This window comes from Fusarium fujikuroi, chromosome FFUJ_chr01, assembly GCF_900079805.1.
Source record: "Fusarium fujikuroi IMI 58289 draft genome, chromosome FFUJ_chr01".
NCBI classification, from domain to species: domain Eukaryota; kingdom Fungi; phylum Ascomycota; class Sordariomycetes; order Hypocreales; family Nectriaceae; genus Fusarium; species Fusarium fujikuroi.
Genome location: NC_036622.1, coordinates 4,831,183 through 4,851,208, shown reverse-complemented (window position 1 = coordinate 4,851,208; position 20,026 = coordinate 4,831,183). Strand labels below are relative to the sequence as shown.

The 20,026-nt window shown below is 50.2% G+C and overlaps 6 protein-coding genes; 3 read left to right on the top strand and 3 right to left on the bottom strand.

Annotated features, from left to right (window-relative positions):
* Window positions 1-2,381: 2,381 nt before the first annotated feature.
* Window positions 2,382-5,505, top strand: FFUJ_00600 (related to aimless RasGEF (aleA); the record flags this gene model as incomplete). XM_023573112.1 has 4 exons in its annotated part: window positions 2,382-2,819; window positions 2,958-3,282; window positions 3,599-5,361; window positions 5,416-5,505. 4 exons carry the CDS (start codon window positions 2,382-2,384, stop codon window positions 5,503-5,505), a joined length of 2,616 nt encoding a protein of 871 aa, XP_023424891.1.
* A 519-nt stretch (window positions 5,506-6,024) lies between these two features.
* FFUJ_00601 (uncharacterized protein) lies at window positions 6,025-7,668 on the top strand (the record flags this gene model as incomplete). XM_023573111.1 has 3 exons in its annotated part: window positions 6,025-6,297; window positions 6,352-6,927; window positions 6,976-7,668. 3 exons carry the CDS (start codon window positions 6,025-6,027, stop codon window positions 7,666-7,668), a joined length of 1,542 nt encoding a protein of 513 aa, XP_023424890.1.
* A 262-nt stretch (window positions 7,669-7,930) lies between these two features.
* Window positions 7,931-9,036, bottom strand: FFUJ_00602 (uncharacterized protein; the record flags this gene model as incomplete). XM_023573110.1 has 2 exons in its annotated part: window positions 7,931-8,155; window positions 9,010-9,036. The coding sequence occupies 2 exons, from the start codon at window positions 9,034-9,036 to the stop codon at window positions 7,931-7,933; spliced, it is 252 nt and encodes an 83-aa protein (XP_023424889.1).
* A 47-nt stretch (window positions 9,037-9,083) lies between these two features.
* On the top strand, window positions 9,084-10,653 carry FFUJ_00603 (related to ribosomal protein S5 (mitochondrial); the record flags this gene model as incomplete). XM_023573109.1 has 2 exons in its annotated part: window positions 9,084-10,371; window positions 10,433-10,653. 2 exons carry the CDS (start codon window positions 9,084-9,086, stop codon window positions 10,651-10,653), a joined length of 1,509 nt encoding a protein of 502 aa, XP_023424888.1.
* Window positions 10,654-10,914: 261 nt separating this feature from the next.
* On the bottom strand, window positions 10,915-11,254 carry FFUJ_00604 (uncharacterized protein; the record flags this gene model as incomplete). XM_023573108.1 has 2 exons in its annotated part: window positions 10,915-11,085; window positions 11,150-11,254. 2 exons carry the CDS (start codon window positions 11,252-11,254, stop codon window positions 10,915-10,917), a joined length of 276 nt encoding a protein of 91 aa, XP_023424887.1.
* Window positions 11,255-11,786: 532 nt separating this feature from the next.
* On the bottom strand, window positions 11,787-18,949 carry FFUJ_00605 (related to transport protein USO1; the record flags this gene model as incomplete). XM_023573107.1 has 2 exons in its annotated part: window positions 11,787-18,792; window positions 18,849-18,949. The coding sequence occupies 2 exons, from the start codon at window positions 18,947-18,949 to the stop codon at window positions 11,787-11,789; spliced, it is 7,107 nt and encodes a 2,368-aa protein (XP_023424886.1).
* Window positions 18,950-20,026: the final 1,077 nt, after the last annotated feature.

The following is a 20,026-nucleotide window of genomic DNA, read 5'->3' as shown; positions in this document are numbered from 1 at the left end:
ATACGTCCTCTTACAAATTCTGTACTTTATCCCCATACGCTTCCAGATCTCAGTCAACCGTTTGAGCTTTGAACTTGGTCGGAGAATAGAACACGGCACCAAAGTTCTGATTGTGTCCAAGTGTCGACTGGCTTGAGGAATGCCTCTCTAGGAGCAAATACTGAAGCTGAAGGATTCATAGAAATAACAAATCATCCTCATGTGACTTTATCATTTTAGAGGATTCAAACTCATAATGTATGAACAATGCATGCATCGACCGCGAAGGGACCCGGTGAGGAATATGGAAGACGGTGATAATGACAAATGATGAGAGCCGAATGGGCCAGGTGCATCCATGGCCCCGTACTGTGTAGCGCCCGTTGCCTCAGACTATAGCAAGTTGCGTGGCATCCATGAGGTCCGTCTGTGAAGAGCTGGAATCTTGTGGTGTCCAATGTAGGTTACTAATTCAAGTCCCTTAAGGTGGCTTGGTAGGCGAGGGTTGGGGATGAGTGAGCGAGGTCTAAACAGTCGCTATTGGATGTCCTGGATGTCAAGACCATGTGTAAGGCAGAGGCAACATGATGGGTGCTCTGTATACTCTGTACCAGGATCCATTGTCAGCACCACTTCCTCGTGGCTGGCTGAAGTGGTTATCTATCAAACCAGGAACTGGTATAACTGAACGTGAGTCTTATGATTGTCTAGAATGATCCAGTGCCAGGTAAGGCCCTGTTGGTTATTTGTGCACTGGCCAATGGGCAACAAAGCGCCAACACAGAACGCGGGATTGGATCATGGGGAGATGTGCAATTAGAGTGCGTGGAAACCAAGAAGCCCCGAAGGCCAGTCAGTCTTGGGAAATTTTGGTTCGAGGTCCTTTACATAGAAGCAGAGAGTTGCTGACTGTCTCAGTTAAGGACAAAGACCCTTTGTTTGCGTTCCAGGAACCGTTTCGTGCCGCGCCGATGCCGATACCGTGCCGCATTCTTTTTGGGCCTGTTATATTGTTAGGGATGGTTGCTATTACCGTTGATCTTCAGCACACAATTTAAGTCAGTCCTCAGAACAACGCCGAGAAATGAGTGAGTTATTAGTTGACTTGCCCGAGTCCTGCATAACGCAGCGCTTAGAACCCAGTTTCCTTAACTGGAAATAGCCTGCCCAACTAAGTCTCCCGTACCGTACCTTAGACCATCACATCCGCTCCTAAAACGTTCCCTGTTCCGAGCCTGTGGCTCGGTTCCAGCTCTCTCCCCTCTTTGTGCCAGATTCGACATTTCGCGCAGTCGAACTTGACGGTGTCAAGATTGATGATACTCTCTGTCCATTCCTGGGCACGCGTTCCTTAGGAGTTTTCCCCTCGTGGCTCTCTCCCGTTCCGAGTCAGAGGCGTCTGCATCCGCCTACATACTGTACGCACACGCATCCACTCTCCAGCCCACGACGCCGGGTCCGCTTCAGCGCGTCGTAGCGCATCCTCTCCTCACCTCTCCTGACATCTGTTCGAGGCTCTTCTCTTCAGATTTGCTCAAAGATATATCCAATCCAGGTTGGGCTTCAACCAGCAGTATTCAATTGCAGTACGTGGTTGCACAGTATTAGGTAGTTCTCCCGCTTGCAGCCGGAATGCCGTGCATTATCCCGTTGTGTAAACGCTCTTGGCTTCCGCTCTATGGCTTAAGGTTGGTCGAATTGGACTAACACGATGGGTTTCGAATAGGTTTCGAGTACTCCGAGTTGGGTGTCTCAACTCTGTGTCTTGGTGCCTCTATTGGGTATTGCCTCAGAACAGGTGGTGGCCTGGCGTGTACCTCGAGACAAGAGCTGATAGGACTCCAATCTTTGTCGTTCTGAACATTCAGTGCTTATACTAATTCAAGATACCCGTTCAATTTGTCTCACCTGCTGGCTGTTACTCAAAGGACGCAGTGCTTGTTTCCGCGGTATCTGCGCATCCATCCATCCATCCATCCATCCATCCCTCTCACTAGATCGCCAAACTGCCACCAATTGGACATCGAACCAATTTATTCCGTTGGTTTCCCAAGCACGGTACTGTACAACACAGTACAGTGCAAGTCTTGTCAGTCCCTAAGGTACGGTAAATTCTTCTCCCTCCCTTGTTTGCTAGCATTTCGCCCTTCATTTAGTGCCTTCTCGTTTCTCGTTACTCAGACCTCGAGTGTTTTCATCCCTTCTCCATTCTCTCCCTCATACAGCCTACTACGGGTTTGAACCCCTGCTGTAGCTACCCTACCTTAGTCAAGCAAGCTCCACGAGTTCTTCCATCCCCGCAAGGATTTGGTCCCTCCATCTGCCATTTGCGCCTGCTGGCATCGAGTCTATCCCGTCCATGTTTATCTCTACCACTCAGCCTAGTCGCTGAAGTTGCGACAATGCAACCCAATCATGTTGACTCACAGACTGCTCACCCAACTTCAGGCATTGCCGCTTCAGGCCCGACATCCATAGACCCCGACATCGAGAGCGACTCCGATCCTTCAGCCCCGGCCAACGGCCATCGAGATTCTGTCGGTTCAATTATTGACGACCCCTTCTTCCAGACCTACGACCCGGCCGTTCAAGCTGCTGCAGTTTCCGAGGACGAGGACCAATCTGATGGCAGTTCGGTCTACCAATCGCTAGAAGACGAGGACCACGAGCATCTTTTTCACGACACAAAGGGGCACAACTTCGGCAAAGCGGCCAAGCAAGCCAAGCGCAAAAGCGGCGGCGGAAAGAAAGTGAAGCCCGACAGCGATGATAACGAATCAAGCCAATACTGGCCGCCTCCACGACGAGAATCTTTGACCGCTACACCCTCTTCGTACTGGGTATGTAACCATGTTCCATCACATGCGGCCCCACCCTAGCTATCGCGGGGCAGCGTTGCTCAACAAACGGTCATCCGGGGTTTGGATGGTAGAGGCAGTTTTGCGACAGATGGCTGACCACAGCTTGACGCTATACAGTCCCAAGCACCACCGACTATGGAAAGTTTCAACATTGCCGTCATCGGTTCTACCGGCGTTGGCAAATCTTCCTTTGTCCAGCGGGTCTTAGGCCTGTCTCGCCCACCCATCTCGAATGCTTCCAGCGTCCGCATGCTGGTCGACAACAACTCTCACGCCGTAACTCTACTCGAGCTGGACCTGGAGTATTTCGAATTGAACCCTACGCAGCCCATCCAGTGGCCAAAACAGATCAATGGGCATATCGTCCCCCGCGTCGATGCTGCTCTTATATTATATGATGTCACCAATCATGAATCCGTGCGTGAACTACCTCAGACATTGGGTATGAAATCCATCTGTTTGAACGGTTGAGGCTATACTAAATGTACAATTCTAGCGGCTCTCACGAACTCTGGTTTACCCGCTAGTCTGGTGGCTTGCAAATGTGAAACCCCTGAAGCTGAATGGCAGGTCAATGCCGAAGCCATTGCGAATCATCAACTCTTTAAATCTTGTGTTTCAACCTACAAAATCTCCTCAAATGACGTTGATGTTGCCAAAACGTGCCTCCACACCATCTTGAGGGCCGCAATAACCCATAGAAGAGGCGAGTGCACGAGGAAGATATCACCGACAGACTCTTGCTAACTATGGTGTAGAAGAAAATGGTGAAACGTTCTCGCGCAGGCGAGCGCAGTCTGCTGCCAATCTGGAAGCTCCCGACGTAGGCACCGGGCGCCCCATTAGCCAACATAGCAAACATAGCCGAGCAAGCTCCGATTTCTCTTTACTCAAGGGTTTCTCCAATCCACCAATTAACGAAAACTACCGGGCGCAATCGTCTCGCAGCCCCAGGCAAGGTCATACAGCCAGCTCGAATCCCGAGGCAGGAGAACTGGGCCAAGCGCAAACACTCAATAACATGTTGAGGACTCCTGGCATTCGACTCGACAGACCCAGTACCGATTCGTTCTTGGATGTGGATGAGTCTGATGCAGAATCCTACCGATACTCAGATGACATCCCGATACTTCAAAGAAATGACGATAACACGCTGGATAAGCAAGCGAAGATGGCAGGCGTAACATTCGATGAGCTAGTTGATCGACTTCTTGCTCCTCGCTTAACAAGAATCGACAACAACTTCTCTGATGTTTTTCTCTGTCTTTATCGCAAGTTTGCAGCTCCTGGTGAGCTATTTACTGCCATTTTAACCCGACTGGATAAAGTGAGAGACGATAAGACAGCGCATTACCTTTCCAAGACAGCCACGCAGCTCCGAATTATTGAGGTAGTCGCGAAATGGGTATCACTTTACCCCGGCGACTTCGCCCGTCCTCAAACTAGACGAAACCTGGAGGAGTTTATCAGGCATCTGAGTACAGAGCCGATTTTCTCAATCGCAGCGCAACATATGCGACGACACCTTCAATTCAATGTCGTGGAAGACGACGATACAGGTTGGGCAAACTCGGACGAGACTAGCGATAAGCTCGCAAGTGAGATCTTGTCAAAGGACATGAACGAGCTGTCGTCGGGTGTGAGTGTGTTGACTGTGGAGTCGGACTTGGACGTGAGACCATCTGGAAGCTCAGAGGTCTCTCTTGCGGACAGAAGCAGCAGTGTCTCGAGCCAGGTGCATTTCCATACATTTGAGGACTACGAGAGAGCCGCGAGCAACCTGGAACCTACGGACAACTTACCTATGAACAAATTCCGTTACCATATATTCATGGACATCCCCGACGATGATGTTGCGGACGAGCTGACGAGAATCGATTGGATCATGTTTTCCTCAATTCGAATACGCGATTTCGTTCGACATGTCAGCCTATCTGCGTCCCAAAAGGAGCGTTGCAAGAGTTTACGGAATGTGAATCGAATGATCAACCATTTCAATCATGTTGCCAAATGGGTTGCCAACATGATTCTGTTGCGGGACAAGGCCAAGCATCGAGCGCTAATATTAGAGAAGTTCATGAATATTTCACTGAAGCTGCGGCAACTCAACAACTACAATGGGTTGGCGGCCATACTAGCAGGTGTGAACGGAACGGCCATTCATCGATTAAATCAGACGAGAACACTAGTACCAGCAGAAGTCCAAAAGCGGTTTGCGCGGTTGGGCATATTGATGGGAACCCAGAAGAGTCATTTCGCCTACCGTCTAGCCTGGGAAAATTCTTCCCTCCCCCGGATTCCTTTCATTCCCCTTCATCGAAGAGATTTGGTGTCAGCAGAGGAGGGAAGCAGAACATTCGTTGGTACGGATGGAGATCGCATCAATTGGAAGAAGTTTGAGGTTCTGGGAGAGGTCCTGTTACCAATCATGAAGAGCCAGAGCACATCATACCCAAATCTAACCAAGCACGACACTGCAAGAGAACTGATTCTGGGTTGTCGCATGCCAACGGATGAAGAGGTAAGAATTCAGTTGCATCATCCCTCAAGGACACAAACTAACGGCGTCATGCAGGATATTTATCAGCGAAGTGTGCAAGTCGAAAGTGGCTCAGGGAATTTCGCTGAGCCGCCTAAGAAGAAGTTCCCATGGTTTGCAAAGTAATCTATCAATTGCTTGGACGGAGTTTACGGAGCACGCATGCGCACTATACTTATGGATGCAAATATTGGGAGCATTTTATAGACTTTGTGCGCCTATTGGCTTGGACTGAACATAGCCAGATAATGATGTACACACCTAGGATTTATGTGGTTGACTTACCTTAGTAGTAGGGGGCTCATATTTTGGACATCCACCCTAATGATTAGCGACTTGGCTACGATATCTATCAATATCTCTCAACTGCCTGCCTATAACATTTTGGATGATTACCGCGTATTGAAACGTACCTACCTTGAGTACCTGCCCTGGTAGATAATGGACGTTATCAGATCGCTCCTTCTTTCCACTGTCCCGTCGTCGGGTGCTTCTCACATTCCCTTGGGTAGGTGGGTAGTTTCTTGGGATGGACAACCAGCTCCTTCCTTGACCACAAAAGCAATCCTCGGGATCATTTTCCAATAAGAACACCGCGGAATCGCCTCCCCTCCCATTGCCTACCTAGTCAAGCATGGAATAACAATGTCGTGCGCGTTGCGGCTCCCGACTATTCGTGTGATCGCAAACCAGGCAAATGTTGAACTATCAGCTTCAGCATCGATCAATATTGATGCCCCTGGTGGCGCATGGCATATTGCAACGATCAAGGATCTCTCCTCGGCAGTGGAAGATTGTCATCTTTGGATTGCTCGGTCCGGTGCTTGTTGCCTTGAGGTTTCTATTACAATAAATGGACATCCGATCCTTGAGACTTTCCGTCTCAATGCCATCGCCGAGGCAGTCAGCGGTTGCGAGGTATGTTGGCTATGCCTTGGAACTTCCAGAGTTAGTTGTAACTGAGTTGATCAGGTTTGGGGTCGCCTGGGCGTTCATCTAGAACCCAACCGTTCGTGTCCAGTTCAGCAACCTGGACTTCTATCTTTCTCACTCCAGCACCCAGATCTCTCTTCGGCTCTCGTTGCCCCAGTTTCAGCCTGTACCACAGCATTTCGAAGGCTAACGTTGTCTATCGATGTGGGTAACTTGTCTCAAGAAGAAGAACGGCCTCGAAAATGTTTAAGAACGAGCAAGCGGCGGAAGAAGAGGGTTAAGTCGAAGGAAAGGGTCGAAGGCTTTATCGAGAGCAATTTGCTAAACACTCTGGAGCTGACCGACCAACAAGCTATTGACAGCTTCATGCTTAGTCTCAACTCCCTAGGCGAAGAAGGGAGCGTGAATGCATCGCAGACTCTCCTCAGGGAGGATACTATCCAGGATATCAAAGTATTGGAAGACCTGCAGTCATCGTCCTTAGTCGAAATTCTCTTTGAGCAATTGATGCTGGCGCCAGAGAGGTCGTACAGGGGCTACCAAGTCTGGGGCTGCGGACTCAGTTACTGCCTCACCAAGCTTGCGCCGGGAGTATTTCATATGCCTTACCTCAAGGTATGGGTCTCGCCAATTATTTATCCCAGTCGCTGATAAAAGAAGCAGAGCATATGGGACCGCGCCGAACTACTACCCATCATTGCCACATCCTTAGCAAGTATGCAGCATGCCGAGTCGCCGGTGCTCAGACAGCAAGTGGCCGATCTAGCATCGGGCTACGAGGCTTATTCTCACCCACATAGTGCAAAAAAAGGCTCTGTGGACATACTGGAGAGAAAGGCATGGGAGGTACTTCTTCTAAATGTCAATATGCCTCCAGTGACAAATAGGAGAACGCCAAAAAGACTCATGTTCCCGACTCGAAACTCTCGCATATCGGACCAAGGGTTCGTTGCGCCAAAACCAGGCGAATGCGTGCATCCAAAAAGTCAAAGAAGTACAATGATGGATGTAAGCTGGGACATCATGGATGGTTACCTCGACATTGCGAAGGGTGAGGAGCATCACGAAGCAATAACTGACTTGAGTCTCGAAGTTGTCAAAACGGATCAAGATCTATGGAGTGATGCTACAAGTAGCCCAACCTTCATAGGTTGGCCAGAGCCATGGCCTGGTGAAACTGGTCGGTGTGTAACTGGTTTTGACACAATGGGGTTTATGGATGAGATGCCACTTGAGCAAGCTTGGATGAGGCAGGATATTGACCTCACAACAAGACGGGAGACAATAGTCGACCCAGCAAACTTCCCAAGTCTGGACCACTGGCTGATCTGCGATAATCAATGTAACTTAGACTAACATGTGATGATGAAAGCGTGTCACTCGGAAACTGAAAAGAGATTTGACCAGAATGGCGGGATTTGGTGATGCTCTAAGCAAGATTGATATATTATAGATAGCGTATGGGAGAGGCAAGCGTAGCATAGCGCTTGAGCCTGTTCTATAGAAATGGCGAGGCAGATGTAATGTTGAATGTTAAGTCGATAAGATCGCAAACGAGGGCCCCATGGGCCAGGATATAAAGATTGACGTTGATCATTGCTGAAGGAATAGATGGTGCTTATTTGCTTGGCTTTGCAGTCTTGCCCGCTTTCTTCTTATCCTTCTTGTCCTGTTTTGCTTTGCGCTGCTCGGGCTTCATAGTTGCATAGTGAATGTACCAGAGAAGGACGATTTGCAGAATGACAGCCACAAGGACCACCAAGAGGATGGTGAAAATAATGGGTTGGTCGTTGAGGACAGCAACAGCTTCGTCTGTAGCGCCGATAGAGGAGAACCAGTCAAACTGACCCATCGTGAAGACTAGGTATGTTTGGTTGTGAGGATGAAGTTGTCGTTGTCGTAGTATTAGGAAGAGTATAGTATTTTTGATAAAAGAATGCCGGATTTTTTTCTTCAATTTCAATTAAGCCGTACAGTGCGCCAGTCACGTACAGAGTAGGAATGGAAGATAATATGTTCTGTGAATGGAATAGAATAAAGACGTACAGAGACCGAGATAGCTATGGGAAGAGGAAAAGAGTCAAAGTGACAGACGGGACGCGAAGCAAATATGGTAAATGGTCCACCGTGAGTGGTGACAACGGTGGAAGACCCCTAACAGTAGCTTGGCTTCCAGGGGTGTTACTGAGACGTTTCACCTTGTAACAAAAGTCGACTGATGTGAAGGTGGCTCATGATTGGCTATGGCTGACGATACAATTGTGAGAGTACGATGAAGCAAGCGGCTAGTACCTGAATAGAAGAAGAAACCGTTCAATCACACTCATCGGGCTTCATAATGGCGTCACTGATGTAGATTGAGGAGTTCCGTATTGAGGCGGTTGATTCCATTCGGTGGCTTCAAGGAACGTCCCGACAATGGATGAGGTTGAATTAGACAAGCATGTTCTGGAGCACGTGATTACGAACGGAGAATGAAAGTTCCAGGGTCGGCTCTTAGGTGACTTCCATGGTAAGAGGTGATGCAAGTCCTGATTTGATTGGCTTTTGCTGTTCATGAACCGCTAACCGCATGGGGATTATGTCAATTGAGAACCATCCATTTCTTGGGTCCCCAAAAAATCTCTAGCTCGTGTGAGAGAGATACGACAGAGAGCGAGAGAGAGAGCGAGAGAGAGCGACGCTAATTAATCCGACCTCCTCCTCCTCCTCTTCCTCTTCCATTGCCGCTGGCCCTCGTCGAATTAATACTCCTCAACCTCGTGCCGACCATGAGCGTCGCACGTCCGGCGCGCAACCTCCTCGGCAGGTGCATCGCCTCATCTCGAACCGCTTCAGTCACCGTCCCTCTCGTACCATGTAGTCAGTTCCACAGCACACCACCCAGGTCGAAGCGAAAGTCTCGGTTTCGAAATGTCACGGCCCAGGAGCTAGGTCTGATCAAGGAGTCGGGTGAATTCACGGCGGGTATGGACAAGTACAAGCAGGACAAGTTTGCCGACCTGTCCAAGCAGGATCTCGAGAATCTCAAGGCCTCTTACACACCAGAGCAACTTGAGGCTATTGAGCTGGGCGAGAAAGCCGTCAGCCCTGAAGACATGATCATTCAGGGTCGGTTACGTGACGATCCCTACAAGCCAACATACATCGAGGATTATACCGTGCTGGACCCCCGCTACGATATCAAGCCGGAGATCGAAGGCACCCCGAGAGAGGTGCAATGGCCTGACAAGAGCGAATGGATCGACAATTACGGCCAAAAAATGATGAAGATCACGGACAAGAAGACGAGCGACCAACTTACCCGAGCCATGGTCCGAGCATTGCGACGTGTGAAGGAGAGCCAGGGAGAGGACTTGATAGATCTCACTGAGGATGAGCTCAAGGACATTGAGAAGGACCCTGAGCTGATCAAACGCTACATCATCGCCGAGGACGGCCCCGAGCCCACTGCAAACGATAAGGGTCCCGAGTTCATGACTCGTTCCCAGGCTGAGAAGTTGGATGAGGCTGTTGACGAGGCATGGGAGGCCGAGCTCGACAAGATTGTTGGTTTTAGCAGTCAGGGTGAGGTCGAACCCTCGAACCTTGAGCTCATTCAGGATGGCCCCGCGGGTGTTGATCGGACCTACTCGGCTGAGGCACCTGATCTCGGTAAGGTCCCTGGTGTCAAAGGCTTGTACAAGCACGCCGTTGACCCCGAGGATCAGGGCCAGGATGACTCGGGCAAGTACCAGGAGATCAAGCGCCTGACAGGCATGAGTCTCAAGGACATTCGCTCGCTGCTGACCAAAGGTCTTGTGACTCGTTGGGTCTCCAATCAAACTCGTTTGGGCAAGGTCCGCAGTACCTCTGTGGTTGCCATCGCTGGTAACGGCAATGGCCGTCTAGGACTTGGAATGGCAAAGTCTACTGAGGCCGGTGTGGCTGAGGAGACAGCTCAGATGTTGGCCATCCGCAACATGAAACCCGTCCGACGATATGAGAACCGTACTATCTATGGTAATGTGTCTGCTAAGATTTCAGGCACTGTAGTCGAGCTGATGGCCCGTCCTCCCGGTATGTATACACTCACCACCGGCAACCACGCGATCATGCTAGCTAACCTCCTCCCTCCCAGGCTTTGGACTTCGCTGCCCTCACCGTATTTTCGAGATGTGCCGCGCCGCCGGTATCCATGACATCGCTGCTCGCATGCCCCGATCCAAGAACCCCATGAACTCTGTCAAGGCGGCGTACCAAGCGTTGACCAACCAGCCCGACCCCGAGCAGATAGCCATCGGCCGGGGCAAGAAGCTGGTGGACGTGCGCAAGGTCTACTATGGAGGAGCTGTATATTAAACCCACTCCCACGCAAACCAACTGTATCACCAAATGAAAAAAACGTGTATCTGTAGCCTGTAATAGAGAAATGTTTGTTTGATGCCCTCGGTATGGTAAAAATTGGCATAGTTGACGTATCTATCATGGCTTGATATCAAATGTCTGTCGTATTGCCATGTGAAAGAAGGTATCGTTTCGCGCATCATATCTGGTTGGGTATCAATCCTTGCCTCTTCCACCACAAAGCTGCCCTTTCGTTCTTCTTTGATTCATTTAAACTCATTGCGCTGTCGATCCATCACCCCAGTCAATCTCCTGCTGCAAGACTATGCTGTAAACACTGGCTTTGAGAAGAGTAAAGGCTAGACTCGTCTTGCGCTCGAGCTCACGAAGACCGTCAAGAATTTCTGTACTAGGGTTCGAAGCAAGATGTTCGAGGACAGTGGCGAGCTAGGAATAATATCAGTCAGTCTGTGCCTGTCTTTTAGATCCCAGCATAATGAGGCAGACGCACTTTGTTCATGTTATCGGCCAAGCGTTCGTACTCGTCCAAAACCTCTTGCTCGAGTGGTGTGAGTTCAGGAGGATCAAGGAGCCCCCCTGCTTGGGTTTGATCCATGGTGACTATTGCAATTGATTGATTGACGGTATGGGAAGACAAGTCGTGGATTATGTTGGTTATTGAATCTTGGTCCACAAATTATAGGTATGTTTACGTGCTAAGTTAGGCGCGGTTCTGGAGGGGCTCGTTCGATTCAGTTGCTGATAAGATAAGATAATTCATCAGTCGTCAAATGAAGTGGGCCTCGGTTTGCTTCAGCTCACCTTTGTAGCCTACAAGGACAGTCTCAGTCAAGTTATTGATTCGTACATTCTTTTGTTACTAAAAAGTTGTCAAGAAAACATTATCCTCGTCAAAGCCGACCTAAGCAGATTGCGAATACTAAGGAAAAAGGGGGAAGGTCTCCAATCCGATCAAAACCCATGCCAATCCTGAACGCTCGCTCGTCATACAATCAGTCATTAATGCCCTTGCCAAATAAACATCACCCGCCAAACTCAAGTCTCCCTTGTCTCGTTTCCATCTCGAAATAAACATGAATGGTATGCTGTGCCAGCTAAATCAAGCTCGCCGTCATTGCTCCTCCGCGTTAATTCCCATAGACCACTACTTCGTTGCCCTGCACTGATCCTGCATCAGTCCCAACATTGCTCTCTGTCCACTCGCTTTCGGTATAACTGTACTCACTACCCTCGTCACCATCCGTATACATATCTGTGCTGTTCGTGACTACGGTGCCTCGACTGCTTCTTCTCAAGGTTTCGTTGTCGCTGTCGCCACCCTCACCACCATCCGCTTCCTCATCATTGGGTGTCGATTCAATGATTATTGTCTCGTCTGTAGGGGTTTCTGTAACCTCTGGTGCTGTTGCTGACTTGACGTCTGCCTCATCAACCTCCTCGACGGTCTCATTGAGAGTATTCTCTTTGTCATTGTCAGCGAGGCCTTTGTCGAGATTACCACCCCAGCTTCGTTTGCGGTATGTTTTACCGCCGCCCAAAGGGGTTCGTACGCTCTGGCTGCGCTTGACACCTCCAGAAGCTACGTTGTTGTTGATCTGGCTGAGCGAAACGATTCTGCGACCTGCTCCGTTCTGTACTGGAGCAGCCAAATTGCGTTTAGCATTCAGTGCCATGCCAACCATAGACTTCCGGCCATGTGCACCTGCTTCCGGAGACTCCTCTTCGTTGGCAGGCTTTCTAACACGTTTGCGGCTCATAGCATCGCCACCGTTCCTATTGGCCTTTGCCATGAGAAGGACTCGTGAATGGTCCATAACGCCCTCGAGGATCCGGCGCTCCAGGTTTTCAGCACGAGATTCCATGTCGTAGAGTTCCTCTTTACGCATGTGAAGGGCCGTCTCGAGGGAAGAGACATCGCCAGTCAAACGTGTCTTCTGGCGTATCAGGCTCTCCTGTTCTGTTCTCAGCGTCATAACACTCTGTCGAAGCCTCTCCTCCTCGTCTCGGAGACTTGCAACTGCTGCCTCAACGTGATCCTTCTCCGCGAGCTTGCGTTCCACAGATGCCATGGTCTCTTGGAGAGTCTTGGTATGGTCTTCGTGAGCCTGCTCAATTCGCTGCTTCTGCACTGAGAGGAACTCGGAAATATCAGCAGCTGTCTGGACTACCGAGGCATGAACCTTGTCTAGCGTATCAAGGCGACTGAAGGCTTGATCAGCAACGGCGCTGTGGTCGACCAATTTGTCGAGCTTCTCTTGCACGACAGCGTCGTCATATCGGCCATCCAGAACCAGATCGAGCTTCTCGCGGACCAAAGTATCATCGTACTTGGAGTCCATGATCAGATCAAGCTTCTCGCGGACGGGCGTATCGTCGTACTTTTGCTCGACAAGCATGCCAAGGATTTCCTTGATTGGTGCATCGTCATATTTTTCTTCGATGATCTTGTCAAGCTTAGAGCGCACTTCGGCGTCGTCATACTTAGATTCGATGATTTTCTCCAGCTTTTCCCGAATCTCCGAATCATCATACTTAGACTCGATGATGGTAGCTAGCTTCTGGTGCACTTGGGAATCATCGTACTTCTCATCGATGATCTTGTCTAGTTTCTCGCGAACCTCTGTGTCGTTGTACTTTTCTTCGATGATTTTGTCGAGACGTTCCTTGACTTCCGAATCATTGTAAATCTGTTCGATGAGCTTATCCAACTTCTCATGAACATGTGTGTTATGAAACTTGTCATCAGTGAGAAGTGTCAGGAGGGTCATGAGCTCTTCAGGAGACTTGTGCTCGACAATCTTGTCCTGGATTTCGGTCGTCGAAGACTTTGAGTGTTCATAGTGTTCACCGACAAGTAGAAGAAGATCTTTGACAGACTCGAGAATCTTGGGATGAGACTCGCTGACCTCTCCTTTCAGGCTCTCGACAGCCGTCAAGGCCTCGGTGATTTGGTCGCGGGTTTGCTGATGCTCGGCCTTGTCCTCGGTGTGAGTCTCTTCACTGCGGGCAACGAGCTCCTCCACCTTGGTGAAGACAGTCTTAGAAGCCTCCTCCATCTTCTCCAGAGAATCAGTGACAGTAGAGCCCAGAGTATCAATGAGAAGCTTGAGCTCGTCTGTGACAGATTTAGAGCTTACAACGGCTGCCTCCATAGCCTCGTCCCGGGCTTCGCTGACCTTGCTTCTATCATCAAGGGTAGTCTGAAGAGTCTCATATTTGGCAATGAGCTCACCAATCTTCTCGTCGATCTTGGTGCTTAGCGTCTCGGTTGCCTCTTGAAGTTTCTCGTTAGACTCGACTTTGACGCCAGACACAACAGCCTTCGAGTCCTCAAATTCAGTCTTGATGGTATCAAGCATGTCTTTGAGGTCCTGGTGGACGTTCTCGTTCTTGTTGATCTTCTCGCCGACGGTCTCCAGGAGCTTGCTAATGCTCTCGACACCAGTTGCGCCCTCTTCAAGCTTGACGTTGATGGTTCCTTGTAGTTCCTCAAGGAAGGTTTTGACCTCGGTAACGCGCTCGCCAACGGAGGTGCTCTCCTCATCACGGACTGCGATTGCCTTGGTCTGAGCGTCAACTGTGGTATCCAGCTTGTCCTGAAAGTCTTTGACAATAGATTCTAAGCCGGTAAGATCTTCTTTCTTGACAAGAAGAGCCTCCAGGCTGGTAATGTCCTCCTTGCGCGCGAGGAGAGCGAGGTCGGTGCTGGTAAAAGATTCAAGAGCTGTCTTGACTTCAAGAGCCAAGGCTTCAACGGCCTCGACATCAGCCTTGGTGACCTTGTCGGGATTTTCACTCTCTTTGGTAGCGTGTTCCTTCATCTCATCAAGTCTAGTTGAGACTTGACCAAGAAGAGCTTCCAAGGCCGTGACCTCCTCTTTGCGGGAGACCGTCTCCAATTGAGTGGTAAGGGAGCCCATAGTCTCCCGAGTCTCAAGAAGCAAGGCCTCCACATTGTCGATGTGGTCCTTTCGAACGGCTTGCTCACCATCAATCAGATCGTCCAGTTGACCTTTGGTGTTGCGCAGGATAGTCTCGATGGCTTGCATGTCCTCCTTTGATGCAGGCTCATCGCCATCTCCCACAATTGCACGAGCGGTCACTTCTTCTCCATCCTCCTTCTTCTTCTTTACCGAAGCCGATCTTGTGAGTGTCTCCCGGGAGGCGATCTCGTCAACGCTGTCCTGAACTGTGCGAAGTAAATCCTCCATACGAGACAGATCATCTTTCTGAACACCCTCGTTCTCAGACTTGACAGAGTCGATCTTGATAGCAAGTCCAGCGATCAACACCTCGAGGTTCTTGATGTCATCCGATTTGATCTTTTCGGACGGCCCGTCATCTTCTGTCTTCTCAGTTGACACTGCAGCAAGGGCCCGCTCACCGTTGCTATCCCGCAAGGCCTCAATGTCGGAACGAACAGACTCAAGGCCGGTTTTGAGAGCATCAAGAATCTTCTCGTCGGTGGCTGATTCTGCAGGTGCAATGGCTCGTTCATTGTTGCTTTCTCGAAGAGTTTCGATATCTGAACGGAGAGACTCTAATCCTGTTCTGAGAGCATCCAGAACCTCATCGTTTGGCTTGGTATCTGGAACTGGGGCTAAAGCTTTCTGGTTACTTTCTTGGAGTCCTTCGATGTCGGTTCGTAGAGAATCGAGGCCATTCTTAAGGGCCTCAATGACTTCGTCATTGGTGGTATTATCGACTGGGGCGGCTGCTTCCTTTTGGACAGTAGCGATTGCTACTATTTCGGCGTGAAGAGAGTCAAGACCATTTTTCAAGGTGACGATAACTTCATCGTTTGAGGTGTTCTCTATGGGAGCATCAGGCTTCTCCTGGGCTGCAAGAGCTGCGATCTCGGCATGGAGGGAATCAAGACCATTCTTGAGAGTGACTATGACTTCGTCGTTTGAGGTGTCCTCTCCGAGTGCAGCACGATCACTATTTTCACGAGATAATTCAATATCGGCTTTCAGTGACTCAAGTCCGTTCTTTAGAGCTTCGATGAACTCTGTGCTGGATGAGTTGTCGACCGGTGCGATAGCCTTTTCGCTACTATCACGAACGGCTTCAATATCAACGCGGAGAGAGTCAAGCCCGTTCTTGAGAGCCTCAATCACCTCGTCGTTGGTGGTGTTGTCGACAGGTGCAGCGAGCTTTTCAGAGGTGCTTAGACGAATAGCTTCGATGTCAACACGGAGAGCATCGAGGCCATTCTTCAAGGCCTCGAGAACCTCATCGTTCTCCTTGGGCTCAACCACAGCGACCGCCTTCTCTGTCTGACTATCTCGAAGTGCTTCAATATCAGTTCGTACACCACTGAGTCCTGACTTCAGTGCTTCAAGGACTTCGTCGTTGGCAGGAGGTGTAGACTCCAGCGTGGCAACGGCGCGGTCATTACTACTGTTGCGAATAGATTCAATATCAGCTCTGACGGAGTCGAGTCCAGTCTTGAGTGCTTCAAGAATCTCGTCATTGGCGGTCAAGTCGGTAGGCTTGTTCGTGACACGGTCCATACCTGCCCGAAGGTCATTGAGGCCGTCATTAAGTGCGTCAAGGATTTCACTTGTCTCGGCGCGTGGTCGCAAAACCTCTTGCCGCAAATTGTTGAAGCCGGTGTTCAAAGCTTCCAGAACCTCTGTATTGTTGGTCTGAGGTGGCAACGCAGGCACCATAGATGAGTTGACAATTTCGCGGAGACCCTCGAGCTCAGTCTGGAGCTGCTCACGAGATTCTTGGTTGGTGGTTGAGACAATACCTGCCATCTCATCCTTGAAATCTTCCAGAGACTTCAAAAGGTCATCCATAAACTCTTCCTGACCAGCAGCGCCAGTGGCACGATCAACATAGCTCTCCATAGCTTGTCGAAGGTTCTCAAACCCGTCCTTGGTCACATCCCGTACCTGCTCAGTCTCACGTCCATTGGCCGCGACAGTCTCTTTAGTCTCTTCAGACAACGTCTTGAACTCATGTCGCAGAAATTCCATGATCTCCCGAAGACGATCAGCAACATCATCATTGCTGGCTGAAGCGGGTACCAGAGCCCGGCTGGAGTGGACATCGAGGTCCTGGAGGCCTTCCCTAACGGCGTGTACAACGTCCTCGTGAGTCATGTCGTTCCCAGCACCTGGAGCAACAGGGAATTCAAACTCCTCAAGACAGTCACGAACTGCGTCAATGATTTCCTCCCTCGAAAGAGTGGCGGGCTGATCAACCTGAGGAGGAACAAAGTGCTTAAGACCATCTACAACAGCAGTGAAAACCTCGTCCCGAGTCACAGCGGGAGGCTGGTCATCGCGGGGCGCATACTCCTGAAGGCCTTGCTTCAGACAAGCCAAGACTTCGTCCCTCTCAAGTCCGAGCTGCTGCACTTCGATCTCAGGCTTATAGTTCTCCCAGGCGTCTCTGACAGCTTCGATTACATCTTCTCGGCTCAAGTCGGGTAAGTTACTCTTGGTTGCCTCGTTGTCTTGGATGGCCGCTCTCATGGCATTGTATATCTCTTGGTAGTCGACAGCGCTTTTCTGAGTGTTGACCGAAGCAGCTGACTGGCGTCGATGCTCGCGGAGAACATGATTCAGCTGATCCTTCATTTGCTCAAGCCCCTCGTCGATAACGCGAGCGACTTCATCTTTGCTCGGAGTATCATGATCTTCAACACCTCTTCGAGAAGCTTGCTGCTCGAGCCGTCGGCCAATCTCTCGGCCCATGCCCAGGACCTCGCCTCGTAGTTCGCGGACAAGAGCCTTGACTTCGGCAGTAAGACCTCCGCCTTGAGAGACACTGTCTTTGACAGAGCGAATGATGCTTATGAGGTCGTCATTCAAAATTTCAGCACCACGAGCTGATGGCTCCGAATTTCTACGAGCCTCATTCCTCATAATGTGCTCAACGCGCTGGGAAACGGCGCTCCTTGCTTGGCCCGGCATGGTATCGCTGCGGCTGTTTTCTGACTCAAAGCTGAGGTTACGAGACCGGCTCGCATGAGGACTGCCGAGAGAGTTTCCGAGGATAATGGCCTGCTCGGACTGAGCCTTTACCTGTTCAATGACTTCGTCCAGCTTCTGGGATGTGGCCATGCCAGACAGTTTATTGGAAACTTCCTGTAAACGGCCGAGCAGAGACTCCTGCCCTTCCTTGGTGCCCATTTCCCGAATGATTCGCTCCAGAAGAATGACGGAGGGTGGCGCCTCAGAGCCAGCAAGAGAGGGTGTGCTGATGGACCCTCGCTCAATTGAGTCGCCAAAGCTCTTGGGGGAGGGAATTCTAGGGAGATGAAAACCCCTGGTGCTTGGTGGAGAGAGATTGTGTGGCTTGTTGTCTAGGTAATATCCTCCAAAGGGATCGCGAGCTGGAGGAAGCCTATTGTGACCATCGTTGCCATTGCCGTGACTTCCCAAAAGCTCTCTGAGGCTCTTGCGGATATCTTCATCTCTCGAATTTGTAGCCTCCTTGAGGCTAAGGAGATCCGTAGCATTGTCCCTGCTTCGACGGCTCAACTGAGACATCTCCTTCTGAAGTCCTGTCGCAATGCTGGTCAGGCTGAGAATTTGATCAGACAGCGCTTCTAGGTTCTGGGGACCTTTTGACAAGGTTAATGAGCCATTTGTGATATCCGTAAGAGGGTTCTCCGGTTCTTTGACAGGTGTCGATGAGGTCATGTGTTGAAGAGCAAGCATGGTGGACGATTGTGGCGGTGTGTTTTCGCCGAGGATGCTTTGAGGAGGAGGCCGTCGAACTGCAGGACGCAGAATCGGCGTCAAGCTGGGTCCTGGTACTGGTGTCGTGCTTGACACTACTGAGTCCTTTTCGTTTGGTCGATTATCAACATCCCGCGACCGAGAGGGCGTCTCTGGGCGTTGTTGACGCTCTGGTGATCGCGATGGCGAGCTGTGGCCGCTAGCACCCTCGATCATCATGCTGATATCACGGACTGAAGACTGCAGTCGGCGATGTCCTTTTGTCGGGGATTCTATTCTCTTGGTAGGAACCATGGTGCTCTCTCTCGCTCGCTCATTAAGTGCAGCGTGAGCAGATGCGATAGCACTCGAAGTTCCCACCCGTGAAGTTAATGGTGACCCCGGATTGAGAGGCAGCGGAGGGGGGCAGCGTTCGGGGTCAGAGCTGTCCCACCTGTTCCCTGTTAGTCGGCGCAAGAGACGCATGAGGGCATATACAAGAAAACTTACATTGGAACAAGTGCTCGAAGATTGGGATCTGAAGAAGCCGACTGTTGATGTCTCAGCTGAAAGTCCCCGTCGTAAAAGCTGTCTCGCTCCGAAGAAGACATGTCTGTCCTGGTTCCTTGGAAACAAGTAATGGTATGTGAGAAGTGTATCGGTCTCAATGGCAAGAATGCGGACGGCGCCGCAGCCACGCTATTTACAAGAGTACAAACAAAGTCGGTGGGGATTGAGGAATGCGGTGTAAGTATCTGAATATATTCGTTGCAACTAACAAGCAGGGAAGCAGGTAGTTTAACAAACAATTCAAGAGGGTATCAGATACAAGAGGATGATGGAATTGGAGGGAATGAAGTTAGAGCATCAAAATTGGTTGCATTGTTTAATTCAGATGGCGCTGGGAGAAGCTATAACTCAATCTTTGGCTGTCCGTTGCGGTAACCGCAACCTGGTTTATTTTTTGTTTCGGGCCCGGTTGGTTGCCGAGCAACCTCCCGCACTGACAATCAACTCACCGTTAGGCTGTCGTTGTACCGCACCCCTGGTTGACATTGACAAATCACGAGCTCACAACAGAGCAGATCACACCACGAAGTGAGGGCCTTTGGACCCGCCCTGTGAAGAGGGGCCTATGAAATACATCATTGTGGAATTCAACAGGGATCATGACCTTGCTCGCGGCTGTATCGAGCAAATCTAAACAAAGCAGCTGCGCCTACCGCTCTGAGGCCCTGGTAGATAGGTGACGTTGAGGGTGAGCAAGCCCAGCACCATCAATCACATCAGGCCTTTCAATGAGGTATGCAAAGAAAATTTCAGATCTTACAAGACGGTGGCCAAACGAAATCATTCAATATTACCTCAAGCTCAGGCTGGCTTACCTAGATGGTTTTGTGACCGAGGATCAAGCTTGGCCTTACACTTTCTTTGTCTCCCATAGGACCTCACTCGAACAGATGGCATGTATCAAATCAAATCGCTTTATTTATACAGAGTTGAGTGCCTCTCGACTGCTTCACTAACAGATTACCTGGCTTCCAAGCGAAGCCGATCCTCTCATATCGGCGCAGCGGCGTGTTTATCGTAGCAAACCTAATAACCTGATCCGTCTAAACTCCCATGTAAGCCTTCTTCGTCATCGGCGTCCAGATAGTACCTATCTAGATTCATATATCTATCTTTAA